General features: G+C 38.9%; 1 protein-coding gene across 36 annotated transcripts in view; it reads right to left on the bottom strand.

Moving 5' to 3' along the window:
* KCNC2 (potassium voltage-gated channel subfamily C member 2) overlaps positions 1-24168 on the bottom strand; it is a 199755-nt gene extending 175587 nt beyond the window's left edge. For 29 of the 36 annotated variants that reach the window (XR_014845408.1, XR_014845406.1, XR_014845407.1 and 26 more), the window contains exons 1-2: positions 22993-23509; positions 21132-21828 (exon numbers count right to left, since the gene is read on the bottom strand). Coding sequence is in view for 26 of the 36 variants with exons in the window: in XM_021092018.2 (XP_020947677.1) it covers positions 21132-21809 (678 nt within the window). In the remaining 10 variants the exon portion in view is untranslated. Of the gene's footprint in view, positions 1-16380; positions 18715-19041; positions 21829-22992; positions 23510-23775 lie in introns of those variants that run through there. The other 7 variants (XM_085025052.1, XM_085025058.1, XR_014845400.1 and 4 more) reach the window with 6 other exon arrangements.
* Positions 24169-24556: the final 388 nt, after the last annotated feature.

Here is a 24556-nt window from a genome sequence, read left to right on the forward strand (position 1 = left end):
GAAGGCAGAGGAAGATGCAATTTTGTCCAGTGTACATCCTGGAGCAGAATGTTTAATTGCCCACAGACCACTGCTTATCTGAAAATAGCACAAATGTTAACATAACTATAATAACTTGAGGACTATGAGAGAAAATTATGATAAATCAAATTTCAGAAGAATGCATATACTCACATATTTAAAAACCCACCTGAAATAAAATGAATGCCTGTACAGCTTATTAGCAGTTACCGAGTTTTCCTCAACTAGCATAGACTTTGTGTGCAATTATTTAGTAATAATTAAAAACCCTATTTTTTGCAATCATCATGCCTTTTTTGAGTAAAATATACTAGTTGGAGGATATTAACATGCAAATGGGAGTTGCAAAAAGGCCAATAAGAAAAGAAAAAAAATACAGGGGTATGCTGGTCCAAAAACATTTGAATGAAAATAATACTAAATGTCACCCTTTTTCCAGCTTTAGGATCACAGAAATCACCTCTGGCAAAGACCCAACCATCTTTGTTGTTTTGGCAGTAGTGTTACTGGACAGCTGGAGAAGTCATCTATCTCTATTTGAACACTAACTGCTTCAAAAATTAGTGTTAGAGCAGCAGCAGACAATGTATAGCACTATGAATATGTTCAGTTGGAAAATTTGTTTTTGGAACAATGCTAAAACAGTGAGAAAGACTGTAAAATGTAGGCACCCAAAATGTCTTTCTGAATTCTCTTTAAAATACAAAGTAGCATTGCCAGATTTAGCAAATAAAAATACAGGATACCTGCTTAACCTTGAATGTCAGATAAGAAACAAAATCTTCTTAGTGTAAGTATGACCCATAATTTGGTACACATATTAATATTAAAAACACTTATTTTTGTTTATCTGTAACTCAAAGTTAACTATGTGTTTTATTTTATCTGGCAACCCTGCAGTCATAAAAACATACTAATAACACATTACAATAGCCCAGAAAAATTAAGGACAAAAATTCACGACATACCAGGATCCAGAAAGAGTTAAATTAATTAAAATACCTATTAATGAGAATGGTTGAGCATAAATGTTCATATCATCGTGTGCTCAAACTCTTGAAATGGGGGGTGAGGGGAAGATTGGCCAGGATTAGAGAAATATGAAAACTCTTTTGAACATAAAAATACAGTTGGTGCTGGCCTTACCTTGGACTAGGAAAACCACATTAACCAAGAGTCATTCCACCAATAATCTTTCATGAAATGGAAACTTCTTAATAAGAAGGGAGTGCTCCACTTCTGTAATAATATTAGTTACTTAGTGGTTACTCTTTGGATAGTTCAAAAGTAGAGAGAGATGCCAGTATGGTTATGTTCTCCAATAGCAGCAGTTATGTTATGTTCTCCTCTGACAACCATCTTAGGGAGCCACCGAGCTGAGGGAAGAAAGAGGTTTCTAGTTGCTTTCCTCAAAGATGCATTTGTGGGTGAAGCAGTGGAAGCCACTGGACTGTTGCATGCTGGGAAGTATACCTCTACCTATGAAAGAGTCAGTCCGCCAGTCTGTCAGGAAACACTTCTTTGAGTATCTTCTGTGTACAGGTCTATTCTAGGCAGCAGTAATTTGCTAACGAAAATGATCTAAGCCTCCCTTGTGCCTCTTCATCATTTACTCCTTTCCTCTCTTCCAGAAAAGTAAGCAATGGTATCAGGAATGTTATCTTACTTTATTTCAACACAGGGTCTAAACTTAGCAAAATTATGGTCAAGGCAATGATAGAAAATTGTCAGTTGAACTCAATCTGTTGACAAAAACACAAATAATCTTCCAGTCTCCTGGATTTTCTACCTCTGATCCAATAAAAAGATCCTGTCCCTGGATCTAGACATACAAGAAAGATCTGAAAGATGCCACCAATTATTAGACTAAAGATTTTGCACTTCAGCCTGCACTCAAGCTTCATGTAATACTCATCATTTATAGAAGGTTTACTTTATGTTAGGCATTCTGCTATATACAGTAAATGCATTATCTCATTTAGTTCTCATATCATTTAATCCTCTTAATACCCATCTTATGATGAAGTTCCTTTACAAATAATGAAAAAAAAATCTTAAAGAGGTTAATTATTTCACCCAAGGTCATGCAACTAATATGTCATTGGGCCATATCCAAATCCAGGTCTGTCTCATGCCAAGAACTCCATTCTTAGCCATCACAATATGCTGCCTCTTAAAGAGAGATAATGCTAGTACATAAATGGATTAGGAGCAAATTCTGGACAATTTTGAGTCTTGGATGCAGAATATCAAGAAAACTGGAGAATAAGGGTAGAAGTAGAAGTAAAATCTGCAGCAAGAGATGTCCTTGGGGCCAAGATTTGTGTAGGGCTCCTGCCTGTGCTTCCAACACATGGGGATTTCCCCATTCTTTTTTTTCTTCTACTCTTCATTATTTCTAAATATCAGACATAAACTGCAGATTTTAGTAGTCAAAATTGCACATGATAGTTATAAATATTAGAAATTATAAAATGAATGATTGTTTGCATATATGCCATATCCACAAAACCTAAAACAATAAACTGAAATATTTCAATCAATAAGGATTGATTATTGATAACTAACCATATGATTAACATATTAAAAGTAGTTGCTTACTCATATGCCATCAAAAATCAGATAAAATGTAATAGATGGCAATATCCCATTCACAATACCAACTATTTTATAAAATATACAGTAATAACCCTTGAAGTAAACATGTAGGACATATATGAAATAAACAATGAAATTCTTTTTTTTAATCTAAAACCAGATTTAAATAAAAGGGAAGGTTATATTCCTGATTATAAGGATTTAGTGTTGGATAAAAACATTCTTTACCTCTGTAGTTAGAATTACCTTAGAGAAAATAAAAATAAAATAATTATACTAAATTTATAATAGCCTTTGGGGATAAAAGGGCTATTTTTTCCAGCATATTATGTAATTCCTCAATTGTCCATAATAAGAATGTACTTTTATGACTTAAGACCAAGTTTTATTTTAAAAATGAATAAGTGACAATGAACGCTTATCTTTAAAATATAAACTTGTTCTAATATTATTCTTTTTTAAATGTGTCTTTTACAATGTGTTTTATAATTTTTATTTGATCTACTATCTCACAATGGTTTATCCTAAAAACAATACAATGTTATGTGATCTCTATAATATATACAGTATGTTTATATAATTCCAGGCTTTTCTTCCTTCTATTTGCATGACCGCTATGTTATATATATACATATAACATATAAAACATATTCCTTTAAATGTCTTTCTCAGTCTTCTATTTTCCACAATTCAGAAAGGATATTTTAGCACAATTAGATTTTACATGTAACAGTCTTCATTACTGCTTTGGTTTGATAAAGTGTATTCTAAATAGCAAGGGGAAAAATTCACCTTTGGATATTTCCATTTTATTAAATGCAATGACATAACAATACTATGATGAATAGGAATCTTTTTCTCTGCTCTCTTTGTCTAATTTCCTTGCTGCTGCAACATTCATTCTTCAGCATCTTTTCTTAGGATACAGCACCCTTCACTAAAGGCCCTGTTTCCATGTAATTAGCAGGACAATCAGTGCCATCTATTTATCGTCAGTCAGATGTTTCTCTACAAAATAAGGGCTAAGCATCTGGTCCTACTGGCAATGTCTCTGTGTAAAACATTAAAGCATGCTAATAGGTAAACATTATTTCAATGTGATGCTGTTACTTTATTGGGCAACTTTAAGTACCACAAATGTATTAAATCATCAAAGTTCATGTTCTTACAAGTTTATTCTCAGTGGGAAGATGATAAATTAAAGTGTCACTGTTCTCCAAGTGATAATTTCATCTAGGATTTTGCTTTAATGTTAGTCTAACAAGCTTCTTAAAGCAATGGTAAAATCACACTGTACGTTGGCTTTGAATTTCTTCACTAGAATTACATATTTGGGAACCAGAATAGATGAAAAGTAGATAAAGAAGGTGGGCTCAAAGAAGATAAGAAGATACAATGACTTTGTTGGGAAGAATCATAGAGGAATATATCCTTATAGACAAGAAAACTCATGGAATTGTTCATATGATAATGAAAACCCAGGAGAAAACTGCCAGACACTGTACACTACTCTGGTGAACAGCGAGAATGGAATGATAATTCTGTGCACAAGTTCAGAACTAGTGTATGAGCAAGAAACCTACATGCATGCAATCAAATTCTAATGAAAGATAGTATGCCTCATCTCCTTGGCCAAGCGTCATTAAAAATGAAGAAAAAAAAAATCACAGGGATAGAAAACAGGAAATACTGCAGTTATTGACCCAGAAATACTAAGATATAAAGCAAACAGGATTGAACTAATGGAGATAGAGTTTCAGGAGAGAGGAAGAATGGAATTTGATACAGATGCAAGAGAACGCTTTTCTTGGGGTTGATCCAATTCTTCTCAAAGAGTTTCAGAAACCAGAGGAAACTCAAACTCAGAGGCAACAGGCCCTAAGACAGGGAGCTAGCTGTGGGCCAACTCCTTGGAAGTCCCTGACTTCCTTTTATGGCTGGCTTCATAATTTGCCCCCAGGATATAGCCAGCAGGACAACTCTTTAAGTTATGTAGAGAATCAACACATAAGAAGACAGTTTCTAATCAGATGTGTTAGTGTGATAGAGAAAAGTGAGGCAAACTTCTCAGCACCTCAGATTTCCTCAAAGTGCATGAAGAAAAGGATGAGGGAAAGGTCACTCTGCATTAACTGAACTTCACTAATGTTCTATCCCCAAATACAGACACCTTTCTTAGAGCCGGAGAGGGTCCCTTTTGTGCCTACCTGCTCCTCCCCACCCACCTTGAAGGGAATCATATATTTCTGCATGATCTTGCCTATCTACCCACAGAGCACTATAATTACCTTTACCTTCTTCCAAAAGGAAAGATATGTGAAGAAATAAACAGCATAGAAAGCACAAAGGTGAAAGAATAGAAAAAAAATTCTAAAGGGGCCAGAGTTAATACCGGAAATGAAATAGAACTTTGAAAATTATCTAACTCGTATCTTCATGAAGATTCTTAAAGACACCGCATACATTCAATGAGAGCATACTGAAATGGAAAATGAGAAATCAGAAAATAAAAGATTTATTGGATACTAAGAAAATGATGCACAAATGGAAAAGTCAGCATAGGTTGAATGGCATCTCCCTAAAATGCATGTTTACCACAAATCTCAGAATGTGACCTTATTTTGAAATAGCATCTTTGCAGAGGAAATTAAATTAAGGTGTGGTCAGACTGGATTATATGGGGCTATAATCTCAGAACTGGTGTCTTTGTGAGAAGAGAAAACTGAGAGGCACAAAGGGAAGATCAGCATGTGAAAATGGCTGCAGAGATTGGACTGGTATGTCTACCAACTGAGGAACATCATAGATTGCCAGAAACCACCAGAAGCTAGGAGGTAGCCATGGAACAGATTTTTCCCTTAAAATCTCCAGAAGAAACCAATCCTGCTGACACATGATTTCAGACTTCTGACCTCCAGAACTGTAAGAGAATAAATTTCTGTTGTTTCAAGACATCAAGTTTGTGGTAGCTTGCAACAACTCAGGGAAACTAATATGTCAGTTAAGTGCTATGATACTGTATCTACACATCATATGGACAGAAGAAGAAACGAATGGCATTAGGGAAAGTTTAGAAGTTGTCAAGTATGATTTGATAATTACATAGGATACTGAAAGATGACTGAATCAACTTGTTAAATCGAAGAGGAGAAAGCATTCCAAGCTGTGGCAACAATGGACACAAATGTACAACAACATGAGTTCATCTCTTATATTCAGGAATGGCAAAGCATGCAGGCTGACTGGTAAAGCTGTGAGAGCTATTATTAGGATTATAGATGGTGGGCAGATTCCAGAGAGCCAGGCTGAGGAAAATATATCTTAATATGTAGCCAGAAGAAAGGGATAACGGGGTTGTAAGCAAGAAAATGGCCTGCTATATTAATGCTTTAGAAGGAATTACTCTGCCTTGGGTCTGAAGTCTTCATAGTCTTCCCAGGTTAACTCCTTTGATGCCTGTTTTCACTTTTGTTTTTTTTTTTCCTCACTACCTTTGCTCCTTCCTGGGCTTATCTAAAGGAAATATTTATTAAAAGGAATTTTCCAAGGGGTGTTTGGAACCACAGAATCTTCTTGGGTTTTTTTTAATCCCCAGTTCAATTTCAGCTTCTAACTTTGGAGTCTACAGGAGCCATTACATCGAAATAGTCAGTTCCATTTTGTAGAGATTATGCAAAAATTAACATTATTTTCTTCGGCCTTAAACCAAAATAACAGCAATGCAAAGCTGACATTTCTCATAGAGAGCATTTCTTATTCCTTGCCACTTATTATGGTGATGAATTACTGCAACTAAAAATTCTAAGGGCCTTACCTTGCATCTAATTTTACAACCACAAAATCTATGAAATGGCTGTTAATAATTAAGTAACTGGTACTGAAATATAAAAGAAAAATCACAAAATATAATACAAAATATTATAGTGTTAAACCCCATGAAAGAATAACTACTGATTTCTCAAATCATGTAACCACTGAATCTTGAATTAGAAAAAAAAGTCATAAAGTTTATCTTGCCCTATTGTGCAAACAGAAATCAGGGAGACATCCTTTTTTTTTGCTTTTTTTTGGGGGGGGTGGTTATGGAGGTTTCCAGGCTAGGAGTCCAATCAGAGCTACAGCTGCCGGCCTACACCACAGCCACAGCAACACAAGATCCGAGCTTCATCTATGACCTACACCACAGCTCATGACCTACACCACAGCTCATGGCAACACCTGATCCTTAACCCACTGAGTGAGGCCAGGGATCGAACCTATGTCCTCATGGATGCTAGTCAGATTCGTTTCCGCTGAGCCATGATGGGAACTCCAGGCTATGTTCATTTTTCCTCACCCCTCTGGCCACTGTTTTAATTGAGATCACCAGCATCACTTGCCTGGATAACTAACATGCTAAACCATATCCTCTCTGACAAACTGCATTCATCTTCCCTATCCCAGTCAATCCCTTCTCCAAGTATAAGGGTTTCAGAATAATATTCCCAATTACAAATCTTTCCCTTGTAGGACTTTGTTTCAGGTTTTCTCTCTGTCTAAACAGTCTGGCTATCTCCTCTTCATGTACGAAAAGAGGCATGTTTCCTCGAGGAAGTTTTTTCCAATCTTGGCAAGACTATGTCAACTTCCACCTTGAGCATACTTTTTACTGGAGCTGTCATGACATGTAACTATCATGCCCCTTATACTGTTCCCTTCCAAGACATCACAACCCCTTAAAGGCAGGACATATTCCTTTACCTTGCCATTCATAAAATGCCTGGTGTAAAATACATACCTGTTAGATATTGTTCTAATTAACCACTATCTATTCATGAGGGATAGAATTACTCTACGGGTTCCCAGAGAGTTATCCAGTAGCCACATGAAAAAAATCTCAAGGGGAGATCATTTATTTTTATAAGCATTCTAAATACTAGAAAATGGGGGCTACTGCAACATCACCATGCCCAAAACTCCCGATGACTATCTTAAGGAATGGTGATAATGATGATGATAATAATGATACAGCCAACATTTACAGAACCAGGCACTATGCTGGATTCCTAACATGAACGTGCTCAGTCCACTCTCATAACAATCCTCTGAGTCAGATACAATTATTACCTCCCAGTCCAGATGAAAAGAAAGAGACTAAAAGAAGCAACTTTGTGAGAGTTATGCAATAACAGTATGGAGGTGCTTCAAAAAAACAAAAAACAGAACTACCATATGGTCCAGCAATGCCACTCCTGGGCATCTATCCAGAGAAAACCACAATTTAAAAAGAATCATGCAGCCAAGTGTTCATTATAGCACTATTTACAATAGCCAAGACATGGAAGCAACCTAAATGTCCATCAACAGAGAAATAGATAAGGAAGATGCGGTACACACATACAATGGAATATTACTCAGCCACAAAAAAGAATGAAATAATGACATCTGCAGCAACTTGGATGGACCTAGAAACTATCACACTAAGTGAAGTTAGTCAGACAGTGAAAAACAAACATCATATGATATCACTTCTATGTGGAATCTAAAAAAAAAAAGTATACAAATGAGTTTTTTGCAGAACAGAAACAGACTCACAGACTTTGAAAACTTATGGTTACCAAAGGGGACAGGTAGGGCATGGACAGGATAGACAGGGGGTTTGGGACTGGAATATGCACAGAGAGGCATATGGAATGACTGGCCAATAGGGACTTGCTATATAGCACAAAGAACTCTACTCAATATTCTGTGATAGTCTATGTGGGAAAAGAATCTGACAGAGAATGGATATGTATATATGTATGATTGGGTCACTTTGTTGCACAACAGAAATTATCACAAACTTGTTAATTAACTATATTTGAATAAAACATTAAAATAATAATAATAAGGTAGAAAGGTTTGCTGGGCCTCAAAAGAGACAGACTGTGAGGATTTTACGGTCTTCATAAAAATATGATCCTTGAGCAAAGATTTTAATTAGAAATGGGATGTGTTGTACGGGAATTAGTATAGGATAATATCTTTCAGCTGAAGTAACATATTAGAGTGATAAAATGAAGAATAGAATTTTGGCCTCTGACTGGAATGTGTATTAAGTGAGTGGCAAGTTGTGGGTTTCTTTCCCAAACCACCAGGTCCATGGAATGAAAATACTTCCATATTAAAAAAAAAAAAAGAAGCAGCAGCAATTTTGTGAAAGTTATACAATAAGCAGATGATAGAGTCAGGATTCAAACTCAGGCAACTGAGTCCAGTCCTTAGCATTAATTCACTCCTATCTCAAAACCAATTGTCTAGCAGTCAGCTAGTCTTTCAATTCTTTGCCCCTAAAAAGAGCTGTAGTAAAATGATATTAATAATAGTAATAATTAATAAAATGTAAAAATAAAATCCTGGTTGACTTTGAAGCTAGTTTTCAAATTCATCTGTCTATACAATTCTTTTGAGGGGCATATCTGTTAACCCCCTAAAGAGCTGCCAATCTAGAAAACACACTTTGGGAAGCACTAGTCAAAGCATGATTAGAATCCTAATTCAGTTCACGTGCACCCGCATGTTCATTGCAGCACTATTCACAATAGCCAAGACATGGAAACAACCCAAATGTCCATTGACAGATGATTGGATTCGGAAGATGTGGTATATATACACAATGGAATACTACTCAGCCATAAAAAAGAATGACATCATGCCATTTGCAGCAACATGGATGGAACTAGAGAATCTCATCCTGAGTGAAATGAGCCAGAAAGACAAAGACAAATACCATATGATATCACTTATAACTGGAATCTAATATCCAGCACAAATGAACATCTCCTCAGAAAAGAAAATCATGGACTTGGAGAAGAGACTTGTGACTGCCTGATGGGAGGGGGAGGGAGTGGGAGGGAGTGGGAGGGATCAGGAGCTTGGGCTTATCAAACACAACTTAGAATAGATTTACAAGGAGATCCTGCTGAATAGCATTGAGAACTATGTCTAGATACTCATGTTGCAACAGAACAAAGGGTGGGGGAAAAAATGTAATTGTAATGTATACATGTAAGGATAACCTGACCCCCTTGCTGTACAGTGGGAAAATAAAAATAAAAAATAAAAAATAAAAAGTATCCTAATTCATTGTTAAACTGTGTTTGCTTTTATAGCAGTCATATCAAAGTACTGGCACTGGGTCAGCAGCCAAATACAACCCCGAAGATGTTCACCTGATCTGAATCCTATGCAAATCTTCCTGAATTCAAGTGTCCATGGTGATACCTGGGAAATGAAAACTAGATACTTACAATGGAGAGTGACAATGGGAGAAAAAATTATGTGTACAGGTATGTGTAATTGGGTTCCCATGCTGTACAGTGGGGGAAAAAAAAGTGTGTTGGGGGGAATAACAATAAAAAATAAATTTAAAAAAAATGAAAACTTTATTTGTAATCTTAAATTATTCCTAGACATATCTAGGTTTTGGAACAACTATTTCAGAATAAACTGAAACACAAGTGTTCATTCCTATTGTGGACTGAACAACTAGCTCCTCAGAAAATCTCGTTTACAAGCCCAGAGCCATACCCTCTTCCTCTCAAATCTGTTCTCTTTCCTTCTGGTCCTTTTTTAAACCTAGTGGCATGGTACTATCTGCCAAGTTTTCATGTTTGCATACTTTTCTATTGACTTAAGCTTGATTGCTGGAAATAACTAATCTTTTAGGTGTTAACTAAAATCTCATCTCCTCTGTACAGGAGGAGTGAGTCGCTCCCACATCTGTGTGTCTGAACTATACCATTATGTCTATTATAGTGTTTAATGCATTATATTGTAACTATGGACATACAGTTGTTCTCCAATAGAATGCAAGTGTCCTGAAGGTAAAGACCAAATTTTAGCCCTTGCATTCTCAGTACTAACCCAGTTTTGGCCAGTAGTTGAAGCTCAATAACTGTCAGCAGAGATTCAAAAGTATTTGAAAGCTTTCATCTCTGACGCCTGCTTCTCTTCCAGTTTGTTTAGCTAGGAGAGAGATCTACTAATGCCTGACAATAACATGTTATTTCATCAACCAAGCAGTGCAAGCCAAGATAGAGGAAACACAAAGGTTATCAACAAAAAAATCCACCTCTGAAGCACAAAGTCAAGTACTAAAAAGCAAAGTTAGCAGTTCCCATCGTGGCCCAGCGGAAATGAATCCTACTAGGAACCATGAGGTTGCAGGTTCGATCCCAGGCCTCTCTCAGTGAGTTAAGGATCTGGCATTGCAGTGACCTGTGGTGTAGGTTACAGATGAGGCTTGGATCCTACGTTACTGTGGCTGTGGCGTAGGCCAGCAGCTGTAGCTCTGACTGGACCCCTAGCCTGGAAACCTCCATATGCTGAGGGTACGGCACTAAAAAGCAAAATAAATAAATAAATAATTAAAAAGTAAAGTTACCAAGAAATCCCCTAACAGAGAAATTCAAGATGAACTCAATCAACAATTAAGACACAAAGAGAAGAAGGACCAGATATTGAAAACAAGTGCTAATTAAAAAAAAAAAAAAAAACCTAAAGAACTGATGGTGTACAAATGCTACAACTCAAATTGAGCAGGGCACTCACAGAAGAAAGTGAAACACTTAAAGAACCCTGTTTTTTATTTAAGACTAATCCAATTTGAATGTCATTCACCCTTATTAATACATTAAACTATATTTGATTTAATTCATTTTCCTGAATTTTATAACTCTAGCATTGTACTCTAAATATCAAAGCATAGTCAACATCATTTTGAACTGGGAATTAAGCATAAGCTTGCAAATGTTTATCCATCATGACACAAATCTGACAGTTGTTCAATTTTGATGCACTCACTAATCATTTTACATGACTTTGATAGGTTACTCAGGCCTGATAATAAAGTTACCATAGCTTTTTGAAGATGTTATCTTGTGACTTGATATTCTGTTTGCACAAAAAAAGGGCCAGATAAGTCCCTACTCAGCTTATATGAAAGACAGGTTTCATTAGTATATTTTAATATTTTCATAATTGCCCTCTCACTGTTCACCTCAAAAGAGAAGCAGGACAATTTAAACAATAAATAAACTGTAATAGCTGTATTATTCTGTTTTATAAGTATCAATTTTATCCAATTTAACATAGGAAAGAAGTTTCCTCTTGCTATGATTACTTTGCCATTGTTTCTAATTACACAATATTCATTTTTTGCAAAATGTATTTTATCCTTAACCAATAAACAAAAAATTCTGAAATAAGAAGCCTCATATCTGAATTTCTATTGTATAATTTGCAAACACAGACACAAAATTTATAGAAATTCTGAATAATCTCTGGCCTTTCCACTGAATTCAATCTGACAACTACTCAGTAAGTAACTTCACATTCATCCAAATAGTTTTTGCCTAAATATAATTCATAAACATGTGGTCTTAAAATTAGAATTAACAATATTATTTGGATATCTTAACAATATTTTTAGGATCACTTTATTCTACTAAAAAACTTTTCCCATTTTATCATTTAGTGAATAATTTAAAATTCTGGACAAAGTATTGGTATCCAAATAAGAGGATGTCCGTTGCTAAAAGGTAGCATATTTCCACTCATCATATGGATGTGAAAATCCATAGGGACAACTCAAAGGAGAACACCTTCCACTGATAAAACTACATCACAGAACACTAGCCAAGAAAGGCTATTTTGACCTTTGCTCCAATTTTTAAAGATGTCAACAATATTGTCAGATACATAAAGAATGGAAAAGCTCTCAGATCTGATAGCAAACCCACCAGAGTCTTCAAACTGAAAATAAAGATGACACAAAAGTGTCTGAACAGGATTTTCTTAACACAGGAACACTGAAGAAATGTCAGATTACAAAGATGTCTTTATCATTACCAGCTTTCAGAAGAAAGAAAAGGTCAGTCAAGTAACCACATCAGTTAGGGAGTATTTTTTCCCAATATTGCCAGCAACATTTTGGCCCAACTTCTTCTATTTTAATTCCTATAAAATGCATTCACTCAAACACTCCCAAAATTACAGTGCTGCTTTACATCCCATCACAGAGCAGTAAATACCACCTTTGGCTAATTGTCCGCTAAAGAAAGGTTGAAGTATAAGTTTTTCTGTTCCAGTATTTACTGACCTCACAAAAACATCTAATGTCATTTGCAGATCTTAAAAACAACACCAAATATCTTTCACTCTAATTCACCAGTTATCCCTGTGTAAACCTATCATGACCTGGTTAATTATAAGTGAGAATAGAATGTTCTATAAAACACATCAACCATCACCATTAGGTTGACCTAGGGTTGCATTAAAAAACTCCAAGAGCAATAAATCCAATAAAAGCAGAAAAACGTATTACAAAAGACACACATACACATAACTAAAAGGGAAAAAAGAAGGTAAGTGCATAGGCAGGTTAGATTTGAGGCTCTAAAGGTAGTAGAACAGTAAGATGTAGAACTGTATGCAATGGAAGACTGCATCTGGAGAGGGATCTGAAAATAGAATACCTAAAACAGTGACAACTTCCTTGCTATTGCTGAACAATAGGACATGGAAGAGGACAGACTCAACCCCAACTATTCCTAACATGCATGCTGCTTTACAAGAGCTAAAATGTGTGCATGAAATGTTAAACCCAATTCAGACTAAGTAATTGAGATTGATTGGGAAGAGAGTCAAGAGTCAGAAGATCTAAATTCTCGCTCTGCTACTGTCACTAACTAGCCATGGCAATGAACAAGTCATCTGCTTTTTCTGTGAATTGAGCCAACTGTGTTAGGTGATCACCCGTTTCCTTTCAATTCTAAGTCTCATGAACACCAGAAGTCTGTTATACATACATGTATGTATATGTAATATACACATGAACACGGACATTTATATTCTCATCAAAATTTTAAGCTATATTCCTATGAGTCTCTTCCTTTGTTTATCTACATAAAAATTTATAAACATATTCTCTGAGTATGTATTTACATCATAACAGTGAATATATCTTCTTTTTATGTAAATATACATAACCTGAAATAGAAAAACTATTTTTTCTTAAAAGAGAAATATACTGCACTATAAGTTGGTGCACTATATACATGGTACATATATGTATATTTACCTTGAAATATTCTTTATTAATGAGTACTTTAAAATACAAACTTGTGGAGTTCCCGTCGTGGCGCAGTGGTTAACGAATCCGACTAGGAACCATGAGGTTGCGGGTTCGGTCCCTGCCCTTGCTCAGTGGGTTAACGATCCGGCGTTGCCGTGAGCTGTGGTGTAGGTTGCAGACGTGGCTCGGATCCAGCGTTGCTGTGGCTCTGGCGTAGGCTGGTGGCTACAGCTCCGATTCAACCCCTAGCCTGGGAACCTCCATATGCCGCAGGAGCGGCCCAAGAAATAGCAACAACAACAACAAAAAAAAAGATAAAATACAAACTTGTGAAGTGTGCTAGACAGTATACCATTCTCTATGCTTACTCTGAGAGAATGGGTTATGAAAGATTAGAACTGAACAATATGACACTATTTTGTAAACACTTCAATGTGTTAGGCATATCTGTAAATCCTCAAGTGAATAAGACTTTCCCTTCTGTAGAAGATATGGGAAGGCGAAAAGGATGGTGTCTTGACAAGGCACTTTTCAAATGGAAATAAAACTGGGATTATCTAATCAGTTATCCTCGTGGGTGGGTGGGTATACACCTGCACTGAATCTTTGATTTAGGAAATGACAGAGCCGATCATCTTTATGGGTTTTATGACAGAGCCACAGCAAAATGATTTCCTGAAATCAATATGTGGTTGAGAGAAAGCTGTTTTCAATGGAAACAGGAAGCTAGGAGCTAACCTGTTTCTATGGTAACCAGAGCAGCAGCTACCCAACAGCTGTAGGAATAGAAAAGGGCAGAAAGTTATATACCAAAAAAAAAAAAAGAAAGAAAGAAATCAATACTAGTTTACCTTATTAGTGTGATGGTCCCTAGAGTACAATCAAAATGAGTGCAGACATGCTGTCCACCACCACCCCCATCGCCCATGGATTTTTAGCAATAACTGTCCTTATTTTTCCTCAAAATCTTAGAGCTGGAAAGAAGTTTGGATACCATTAAATCCAATGTGTCATCCTCATTTTTTTTTCTTTCAGAAAAGGCAAAAGAAAATCAAGACTAGGAATGATGAGGTAAATTTTTCAAGGTCACACAGCTAGTTGTGAAGTCAGAGTTACTTCCTAGGTCTCATGGATCCCAAGCCAGGCATTTTTCTAATGCTGTTTCCATATATTCTCTACTTCTGCTCTCTTCTCCCAACACTCATATTTTAGTCACTTTCTACGAAAATACTGACCACACAGGGTTAAATTAATCACCACTTTTCAACCTATAAGAAAAGCAAAAAGGTTATCCTGTCATAAAAAATATCTTGATGGCTCTTCCAAAAGAACAGCCCTTCATACTTCCAACAGGACTGAATTAAGTTTATATAATATATGTTGCCACTATATATTTCCTTATGGAGATCTGTATTTATCATTTATCAATCCTTTAGTGCCCTTTACTATTTCATTTAAATATATTTTTAAAGGTTGCCATAATAAAAAGAATAAATGACTCAGAATTTGAAAAAATATGAGATCTGAAAATCACATTTACTTTACTTGCAATAGTAAAAATAAAGAGTACTTAAACATATTTCCAAATGGGAAAAGTTGGCCTGCCTTTCTTATTTATTTATGTATTTTATTTATTTATTTATTTATTTTTATTTTTATTTTTTGCTTTTTTAGGGCCGCACATGTGGCATATGGAAGTTCCCGGTTTAGGGGTCAAATAGGAGCTTCAGCTGCCAGCCCATGTCACAGCCACAGCAACGTGGGATCCAAATAGCATCTGTGACCTACAACACAGCTCATGGCAACGCTGGATCCTTAACCCACTAAATGAGGCCAGGGACCGAACTGTGTCCTCATGGATACTAGTTGGGCTCCTTACTGCTGAGCCACAATGGGAATTCCCAACCTGCATTTCTTTAAAAACCTACCCACTCCCTTGTTCTCAGTTGCTCTGAAAATAAGCTTCTTGATAGAGAAGACAAACATCTTTGACTCTCATTTAATTTCATCAACTCAGGTCTATAAATGAGCTCTTGACAAAATATAACAGAAAAAAAAATCATACTTAATCTGTCCAGTCATTCATCTTTGGCATGCCTAAGGCCCAGCAATGGATCAGATCACCCAGTTTGAGATCAAATATACTAGTGAAAAATATCGTTCTATTAAGTTACTTGTTTTTTTAATGATGTATTGAATTAGGTACTCTCTGATCAAATTCAATGCTCAGAATGTAAGAATGAAACTGAATTTACTTGTGATCTGTACAGTTAGTGGCCTGGAAAAGGTCAAAGGACACTTAGATGCTTATACAGCAAATGCGAACACACCAGACTATTATAGCAGACTCTTGGTCTGAAGTTTGGATTTGCATTGTCACATGGGTAGCCATAATTTTTAATTAAAATGGAAGAGATGAAGACACTCGACCACACCACAAATAATTCAGTTGTTTGGTATAAGTACAGCCTTTATCATATGTTAACTTTTACATTATTCAATAATATTGTAAAGAGAAGGCCTATAAATCACTTTGAAAACAGAAAAAAAATCAAAGACTGAAATAGCCTAACACTTTCTCAATATAATAAAGACATAACAATATCTTAAGACCATCATTTCTAAATGGAATATTTTCCTGCACGTGTCAATATTTACACGTGAGATTTTTTTTTTTGAGGACATCTTTAATATCTCCGGAATGTTGTTTGTTGTTGGCTTTGTTGCAGTTTAACTGAATATATAATGTTTTAGGAAACATTTTTATTATAGAGTGGTGAGCTTACTGAGGGCAAAGCACTATAAATTCTCCATGCATTCCCAGTGCCTTACATAGTTTCTAGTCTAGAGTGACTGCATAATCATATTCATTGACTAAATGAACACTCTAAAATTTTAATAATTAACAACAATATTTTACAAACAATCTATATTGGGCCATTCATTCTTTTAACTGGAGCAATGATTAGAAAATAAGAATTAAGGGAGTTCCTGTCATGGCGCAGTGGTTAACAAATCTGACTAGGAACCATGAGGTTGAGGGTTCGATCCCTGGCCTTGCTCAGTGGGTTAAAGATCCCGCATTGCTGTGCGCTGTGGTGTAGATTGCAGACATGGCTTGGATCCTGCATCGCTGTGTCTGTGGTCTGTGGCGTAGGTCGGCAGCTACAGGTCTGATTCGACCCCTAGCCTGGGAACCTCCATGTGCCACGGGAGCGGCCCAAGAAATGTCAAAGAAGCCAAAAAAAAAAAAAAAAAGAAGAATTAAGGCATTTTCTTTCTTTAATCGTAATATATGATTCAAATTGTCTTTATCTGTACACTTACAGTTAGCAAATAGTTATTTAGACCACTTCTTTCCCCTTTTGTTTTGTGCTTTGAGGTAAAGGAGAAAATAGCCCATAAAAAGTAAATTACATATATGTAATTCTGAATCCAATTATAGATATTGAAATTTAAATTTCAGTAGTCTTAAGGCGTAATTTTAATAACGCTCTGGAAATAATTTAAGAAGGTAATAAAGAGAATATTTTCAAGGTTATAAAAATGATGGATTCACCATCACAATTCAAGTATGATTCAGGATTATCTGCACATAATGGTATACTGGATACAGTTCTGGAGAACATACATGAAGTGATCTGGATACACACCAAAAGCTGGCAATTTAAATATGGTTCCATGGCAGGGTTTTTTGTTTGTTTGTTTGTTTTAAATGCTCTTTGAAAGTTAAAGGTCTATCAGGTAATCAAAGATGTACATGTCCCCAAGGAAGAACCACACTCTAAAACAACCTAATTCAAATCACCTTCCCCCTCCCCTCCCAAAAAAAATAAATGAAAAGAAGAAGGAGAAGTAGAAATGTAGAACAGCTCTCAATTCTGTAATACTGGAAACAAACTATTTAAATATTTTTATCGTAGTATATTGTCCCTATACTACTTTTTAAACTTCTAAAAAACCTAGAAGTTCTATCAAAGCATTTCTGCATGATGCCTGTTCACTTACCTATGATATGCCTTCATAGGAAAACACACAGAAGTTTCATTTCCTTCTAAAACGTACATATTATATCGGAAATATACAATTCATAACATTTTCACAAATACATCTACGCAGACTTGCTTTTTACTATTTGTAAATATCACTCAGTGGCATCAACAAAATAATCTCCCCTTTCCTGATTTCATTTTCCCCACAACAGGTCTCCACGACAACTTACATTTGAATTTTTATAAATTTCTAGTTTGGAATATTATTCTTAAAGAAAAAATTCATAAATATAAGATATAAACTTATCTATCAAGTTAACCTGAACAATTTAGACTTCTCGAACATGTATTTACATCATATATTAGAAGGAATAGAGAAGGGGGAAATGGCAACCAAGACAAAAGACAAAACTACAATGCTGTAAAATTCAATTAATTATCCGGTTCCTATCACTGTTGTTTCAGTCTTCCACTCTAGGTTATAAAAGTTAGAAATAAAAAATAGCTATTATATAATGAGCCAATCTCTTCAACATTGGAAAAGAACAAAAACAATGATGAAACAAGCATAACAAACTGAAAATAGAATTTGAACAGTTACAATTGTTCTTCTCAAGTATATCAATAAAAGATGAACTGATGCAAAATGAAAAGTAAGAGGGTTTATAAAAGTTAAATACTTCTATTAAGAATGAGACTTGTGGCAGTAAGACCACAGTGGAAACAAACCACATGATAATTGATTTTATGTCTCCTGGAGTCATGCCCATGAAAAATATAATTTCATCCAGTGACCTCCCGATGTAATTTTATTTATCAAATTAGTCAGATAATATTAAGTCAGTCAATCATCTAAACTAAAAGTGTCCATATAAGAATATTAAATAAAATTTAAATAGAATGGCTTAAAATAGATGACTTCTGAGTACTCTTTTTTAGGCAATCTCTAATAATTTGAAAATACTTTTATTTTATTCCAGAAGACAACCCCGCCGAATGTTAGCCAATCTGAAAAAAAAAAAAGAAAAAAAGAAAAACATTACAGATCAACTGGTCAATAAAAATGGAAAGTTAAAACAGGGCTAATTTTAAGAAAACTCGAATCCCATATTTGCAATCCAGTGTTGGGTGGTACAGGCAAAGACCTGGAAATAAATAATGTGTGTGTGTGTGTGTATTTATATACATATGTTACAGATGAGCTTTCAAAGTTAGAATTCTTGTTAATTTCTAAGTAAATGTCCTATTCTGCATTAAATCTCAAGAGCAACACAATCTGCAGATATTTCACAAGCCAGACGGTCAGTTATAATCAGTGGTTGTGGTAGAAAGGGCCTGGGAAGGATGTCATGAGACCTCCAGCACAATTTTAACTGTTATTAACTTGCTGTATGAACTTGACCATCACTTAGCATCTGCAATCTTCGTTTTCTTCAACTGCAAAATACAGGGTCCTCATGAAGTGACCTCAAAGTAATTTTCCAGGTCTATGATTCTCAGCTGATTCTGCTTCTGATGGCTCTTTGACCTTGCATTAATCTGTCATCTATCTGTGTTCTTTTCCTCACCTAAAATGGATACAGATCAAATCCTTAATATTACTACCATGAAATTTTAGAAAGACTTCTAGAAAAAAAAATATTTTCAAATTAATAGTCTGCCTTTTGACCAATAGTCTACAGAATCAATTTCCATGGCAATAATAAAAATCAAACACCTTCTAAAATTTTTGCTATGCAATCTGGCCTACAATAAAAATGTACCATGTTATTATGAGGAAAGATGATAAAATATTCTTTTATACACCACTGTAAAATAAATTACATGATGAGCCTGAAAACAAATTCAGATTATCTTTTTGGCCACCAGATGGAAAGAGCACGTGGAACTCAGCTGGAATCAAAAAAAAAAAAAAAAAGAAAGAAAAAAAGAAAACCCACAGAAGTAATGGTTATGAATCTGTGATTTAATTTAAATAAATAAATAAACAGGAACTTTTTTTTCATGAATGCCAACTCGTTGAATTTATAGAATGGTCTCAAAAGGAAGATTACAGAGTTGAAGTTATTAATTCTATATTCAAGTATGAGAATATGAACATATTAGAATTTATGCATACCAGAAAACAAAGTAGCAATGCTTTAAATTGTTTCTTTCATATTCTATTTGAAATTGAAAACAAAATGTACTCTCAGACTTCTAAAGTGTTATCAGAAGCACATCTTCTGACAAGTTATCATACAGCTGCATAGTATCTCACATGCAGAGACTTCTGACATGCAGAGGAAGACAACAGTGAGGATGGAGCCAAAGTCAAGCTGGGAGAATTCCCATTCTGCCCAAGGGGGAATCTTTTCTGGGTGTCAGAAGCAAACCAGACACATGCAGTTGCAAAGATTTAACTAAATACAGTACTCTGTTCTCATATATAATTAAAAAACATTCACATACTGTATAATTTTGGTTATTTATATTTCTTTTATTTCCTTTAAAACTAGAGAAACCATTATTGGTTACTTTTATAATCCCTTCATGTTGTTTTGAAGACTTCATTGGAGGTGTCAAAGACTACATTTAAACTGTCACTCAAACTAGAAGCTGGAAAGAAAAACTGAGGATGTGATCCCCATCCATAGAGTAAAATAAAGTTACCTGCAATCTAAATTACCCCGGTTTAGAGGCTCTGACTAAACTAGGATCACCAAAGTGACCAACTGGCATTCAATCTGTAAAAAATACAGATACAGCACAAGAGGAAAAACACCAGACTCCAAAATTCATGTGCAGGGTGAATATGTCAACTCACTGGGGCAAGCAAGCCCAGCATTGCTCTCTGTTGGAGCTCTCCCAAACAACATTCAGGAGATTCTCCTCACAAAATGAACCTCCTGGCACACCCTCTCCAGGCCCAGCCACAGACATATATTCTATTTCCCCTTTACTGTCCTCAGATTAGACCCCTAATTGGAGCCACTGCTCTGGGTGAGTCAGATGTGCAGGAGTGTCAGGCCTCACTGAAAAGGTCAAATCGTGATGACCAAAAAGCCTGAAGGGATATCCGAGCTAAAGAAAAAGTTGGAACAAAAGAGTCAGAGAAAGAAGTGCAAGATGAAGTGTGATTCCCGTTTCAGGGCAAGGTTGCCCAGGGAAGTCGACATTTGCCCTTTAGGTTCCATCTGCTAAAGTAAATCTGTTTGTGTTGAGGAGAGAAGGGAGTATGATGAGGGATGGGAGGGGGCGGGGAGATGAGAGCCAAGATGCCTGAGTTGACCGCGAACCAGAAGGACTTCTAACCTCAACGTTAGGAGCCCTGCTCTCCTCTTCCCCTCCCCCGATCCAGAGCGCGCCCCCAGCCCCCTGGCGGAAAAGCACAGGAAGTTGCGGAATGAGTTTGGCGGCTGGAGAGGGGGCGATTCTGGCCTTACCCTGGCGGCTCTGGACGAGTAGGGGTCCTCAAAGAGAGCCCACATGCGGGGCTGCAGCCTCCTCCAGCGGCCAGACTTGCCGTCGGGGCCCCCGAGGCCCGCGGCGTCCTCGATGCCCAGCCTCTTGGCCGCCAGGTCCTCGTCGTCGCCAGGGTCGCCGCCGATGAGGTCGGGGGTCTCGAAGATGTCGAGCGCCTCTTCAGCGTCGCGGTGCTGCCGGTAAGTCATCCAGCAGCAGGGCTCCACGTCGGTCTCGTCGATGCCCCAGAAGGCCAGCTCCTCCTCGAAGAGCGGCCCGCACACGTCGGCGGGGCAGTGCAGTTTGCCGGTGCGGTAGTAGTTGAGCACATAGGCGAAGACCCCCGGGTGCCGGTCGAAGAAGAACTCGCGGCCGCCCCCAGGGTGGTCGCTGCCGCGGGCGCTGCAATTGCCCGCGCCGCCCTCAAAGCAGCCCGCGGGCCCCGGGGACAGTGGGGGCGGTCGCGGCGGCGGCGAGAGCGGAGGGGGCGACGGCTGCAGCTTGTCGCCCGCCGCTGTCAGGCAGTCGCCCTGGGGTTCGGAGGCGGCGAGGAGGGCCAGGCGCGTCCCGGGCAGGGTCTTGAGGGTGCTGCGGTAGGTTTCGTGCCGGGTGCCCCCGACATTGAGGATTACCCTCTCGTTGTTCTCGATCTTGCCCATCTCTGTGCCTCAGACATGACTGGGGGAAGGCGAACACAGCGCCAAGTTAAAGAGCTCGGTCGGCGGAGCCGCTTGGTGACCCCCGCCCCGCCCCCCACTTCCAGCCCTAGAGTCCCGAGACGCCGCGATGGCGGAGAGGCAAGGGGCAAAGGAGGAGTTAGGCGCCCAGCCGGAACCCCGCCTCAAGCATCACATCTTCCTCAGATTTCTAGAGAGCTGAGAGGACAGTAGTCCGAGTCTCCCTTGACCTTCCATGACATCTTTCCCCCTGCCTCGCACACCATTCTGCCTGTCCTCTGCCTCCTTCATCTTCTCACCCTTCACCCTCCCTCCCCTCTGTCCACTCTCAGGTCTAACCTATGTCCAGCCGCTACCTCTGCCCCTTCTTCCCAAGCCCATAGTCTCCCCCCATACCTCCTCCCCTCCCCCACCCTGTCATCTCCCCCTTGCGGGGTCCTTCTCCTCCCTCCACATTCCGAGACTCCCGCCTACCCTCTCGGAGGCAATTCCCTTGGGCAGGGAGTTCTCTGTGCTCAGCCAACTTGGCAATGCTGGGTGAGAGGACCCCATCCCCCCAAGGCTGGGCGGCGAGCCCCCATTAAATGTGTACCCTCGGTGAACTCTGGCCGACCCGCTGCTCGCTGGCTCCCGGGCGTGCCCTTTGCGCGACCTGTTCTCAGTTCACCTCTACTCTCTCTCCTGGGCCAGGGGAAAAGGCTGAACGCAGAAGTCAGAGAACAAAAACGTCCCTGCTGGTGGTGCCTTTCACCAAGGAGACCTCCACCTAATTCCCTGATCTAATTTCCTTTTCACATTAATGTTGTTGTTAATATTACTATTACTTGGGAAAGGAAGCACTAACTAGGAGCCATTTGTGGGAATAGAAGTGATCTGTGCATCCCACCCATCCCCCTTTCCCAAGAAAAACAAACGCCTTGAAGGTGGGGTGGGGGGTTGCTTTCCAGGAGGGGCGAGGCTCTGGGGAAAGCTGTTGGAGGCACACCCCCTGCATCCCCGAGCTGGGAGTCCGGGCTGACAGTGTCCCCGTTTCCCATCTCCCAGCCACCTCTCCCCTGGGCTTCACCTCTCAAATCGTAGGGTGGAACGGAAGGGGATGCCTGCCTTGCAGGGTCAGCACGCCCTTCCCGGGCAAATCATCCCTTGCCCTCCCGCCCCTAGATACCTTAACGAGACCGAGGGAAAAGTGGTTCTGCTCTGGTTTCCGAGTGGACGAGGTTCTCCGGGCAGCCGGACTGAGTGCTTTCACCCAGCCGAGCCGCCCTTCTCCAACGAGAAACTACTTGTTGGCGTTTTCCGGGTTCAGGTGGTTGGGCCGCCTCCCCGGGGCGCTGGGCTCGCGGAGACAGCCCTGCCGGCGGCCCGCCGAGCCACCCGCTTTCATTCTGCGAGCCGTGGGCTCGCCCCGCGCGGACCTCGGCGCCCAGAGTCACCATCGCGCGGGGCTGGGCGGACCATGGAGCTCGGGGCGGGTCCAGCCGGCGCTCGCAGCCCAGCCGGGGGCGGCCCGAGCCGCGAGCTGGGGTTGCAGCCAAGCTGACCCCAGGTCCGGAGAGCTCACTCGTCCGAAGGTGAGATCACCGGGCTCCGACTTGGACCTGCAGGTCTCATTTGTCCCCCCTAAACAGCCGCTGCTGGCTGGAGCTGTCCCTTCCGCCCCGCACCGCTCGCCGTCAACCACTGCCGCCACAGCACAGAGCTGGGGGAACGGTCGGTCGGTGGGTGGGTGGGTCTGGGGAAGCTATGTTGTACCAACCAGGTTCATCTATTTTCCTTCCGTGAAGCTCTATTCCCACCCTCTCTGGAGCGTCTGCCTTATTTACACCCCACTCTCCATATCCTTTCTATTCCCGCTGCCCCACCCCTCCCAACAAGTGAGAGAGAAAAATCTAAGACCAATTGCATCTTTTTCTTAATGGCAGCTGATGGGAGAGAGAGCTCTACTTACAGGTGACAAGTGAGTCTGGTTTCTCGTGTCTTATCCATGGCTCTGGCTGCTCTTTTCAGTCAAATGTAGGTCTCCAGTCACCACATCATGGTTATATAAAACAAAACAAGTTTTAAAAGTTTATTCCAGGAACATAATGCTCTAGCAAGTAAAAATTCAGGTTTCTCAGAAGCTAAAAAGACAAGCCACAGATATGCAAGTACCAAAGCAATAATCTCATTAGCCAATTTCTCCCTTTCTTAAATTTTTATTGGGCCTTGTCTTAGTTTGCTAGGGCTGTCATAACAAAACACCACAAAATGGATTGTTTAAACAGCAGGAATTTATTATCTCATAGTTCCGGAAGCGAGGTGTTCCAAATTAAGGTGTCAGAGTTGGTTCCTTCTGAGAGCTGTGAGGAAGGGACCTATTCCGGGTCTTTATCCTTAATTTATAGTTGACTATCATCTCCCCATGTCTCTTTACATCGCTTTCCTTTTATGCATACCTGTCTCTGTGTCCAAATTTCTTTTTTATATAAGAATACTAGTCATGTTGGACTAGGGCCCACCTTAATGATTTCATTTTAACTTGACACCTCTATAAAAATTCTGTCTCCAAATTAGATGACATTCTGAGGAACTCTCTTTTGAGGTGTTGGGGTTTGAGGAGAGGGCCGAGACACAGTTCAACCCATATCAGTTCTTACTCTCAAATGAAGTGCGTGTTTCTGTATGCCTGTGTATTTTTCCAGAAAGGAAAGGAAAGAAGGAAGGAAGGAAGGGAGAGATCCTAGTCCATG

The sequence above is a fragment of the Sus scrofa genome, chromosome 5 (genome assembly GCF_054392235.1).
Source record: "Sus scrofa isolate SSC_HxYL_T2T_F1_AM1 chromosome 5, Sscrofa_HxYL_maternal_Yorkshire_Landrace_v2.0, whole genome shotgun sequence".
NCBI classification, from domain to species: Eukaryota; Metazoa; Chordata; class Mammalia; order Artiodactyla; family Suidae; genus Sus; species Sus scrofa.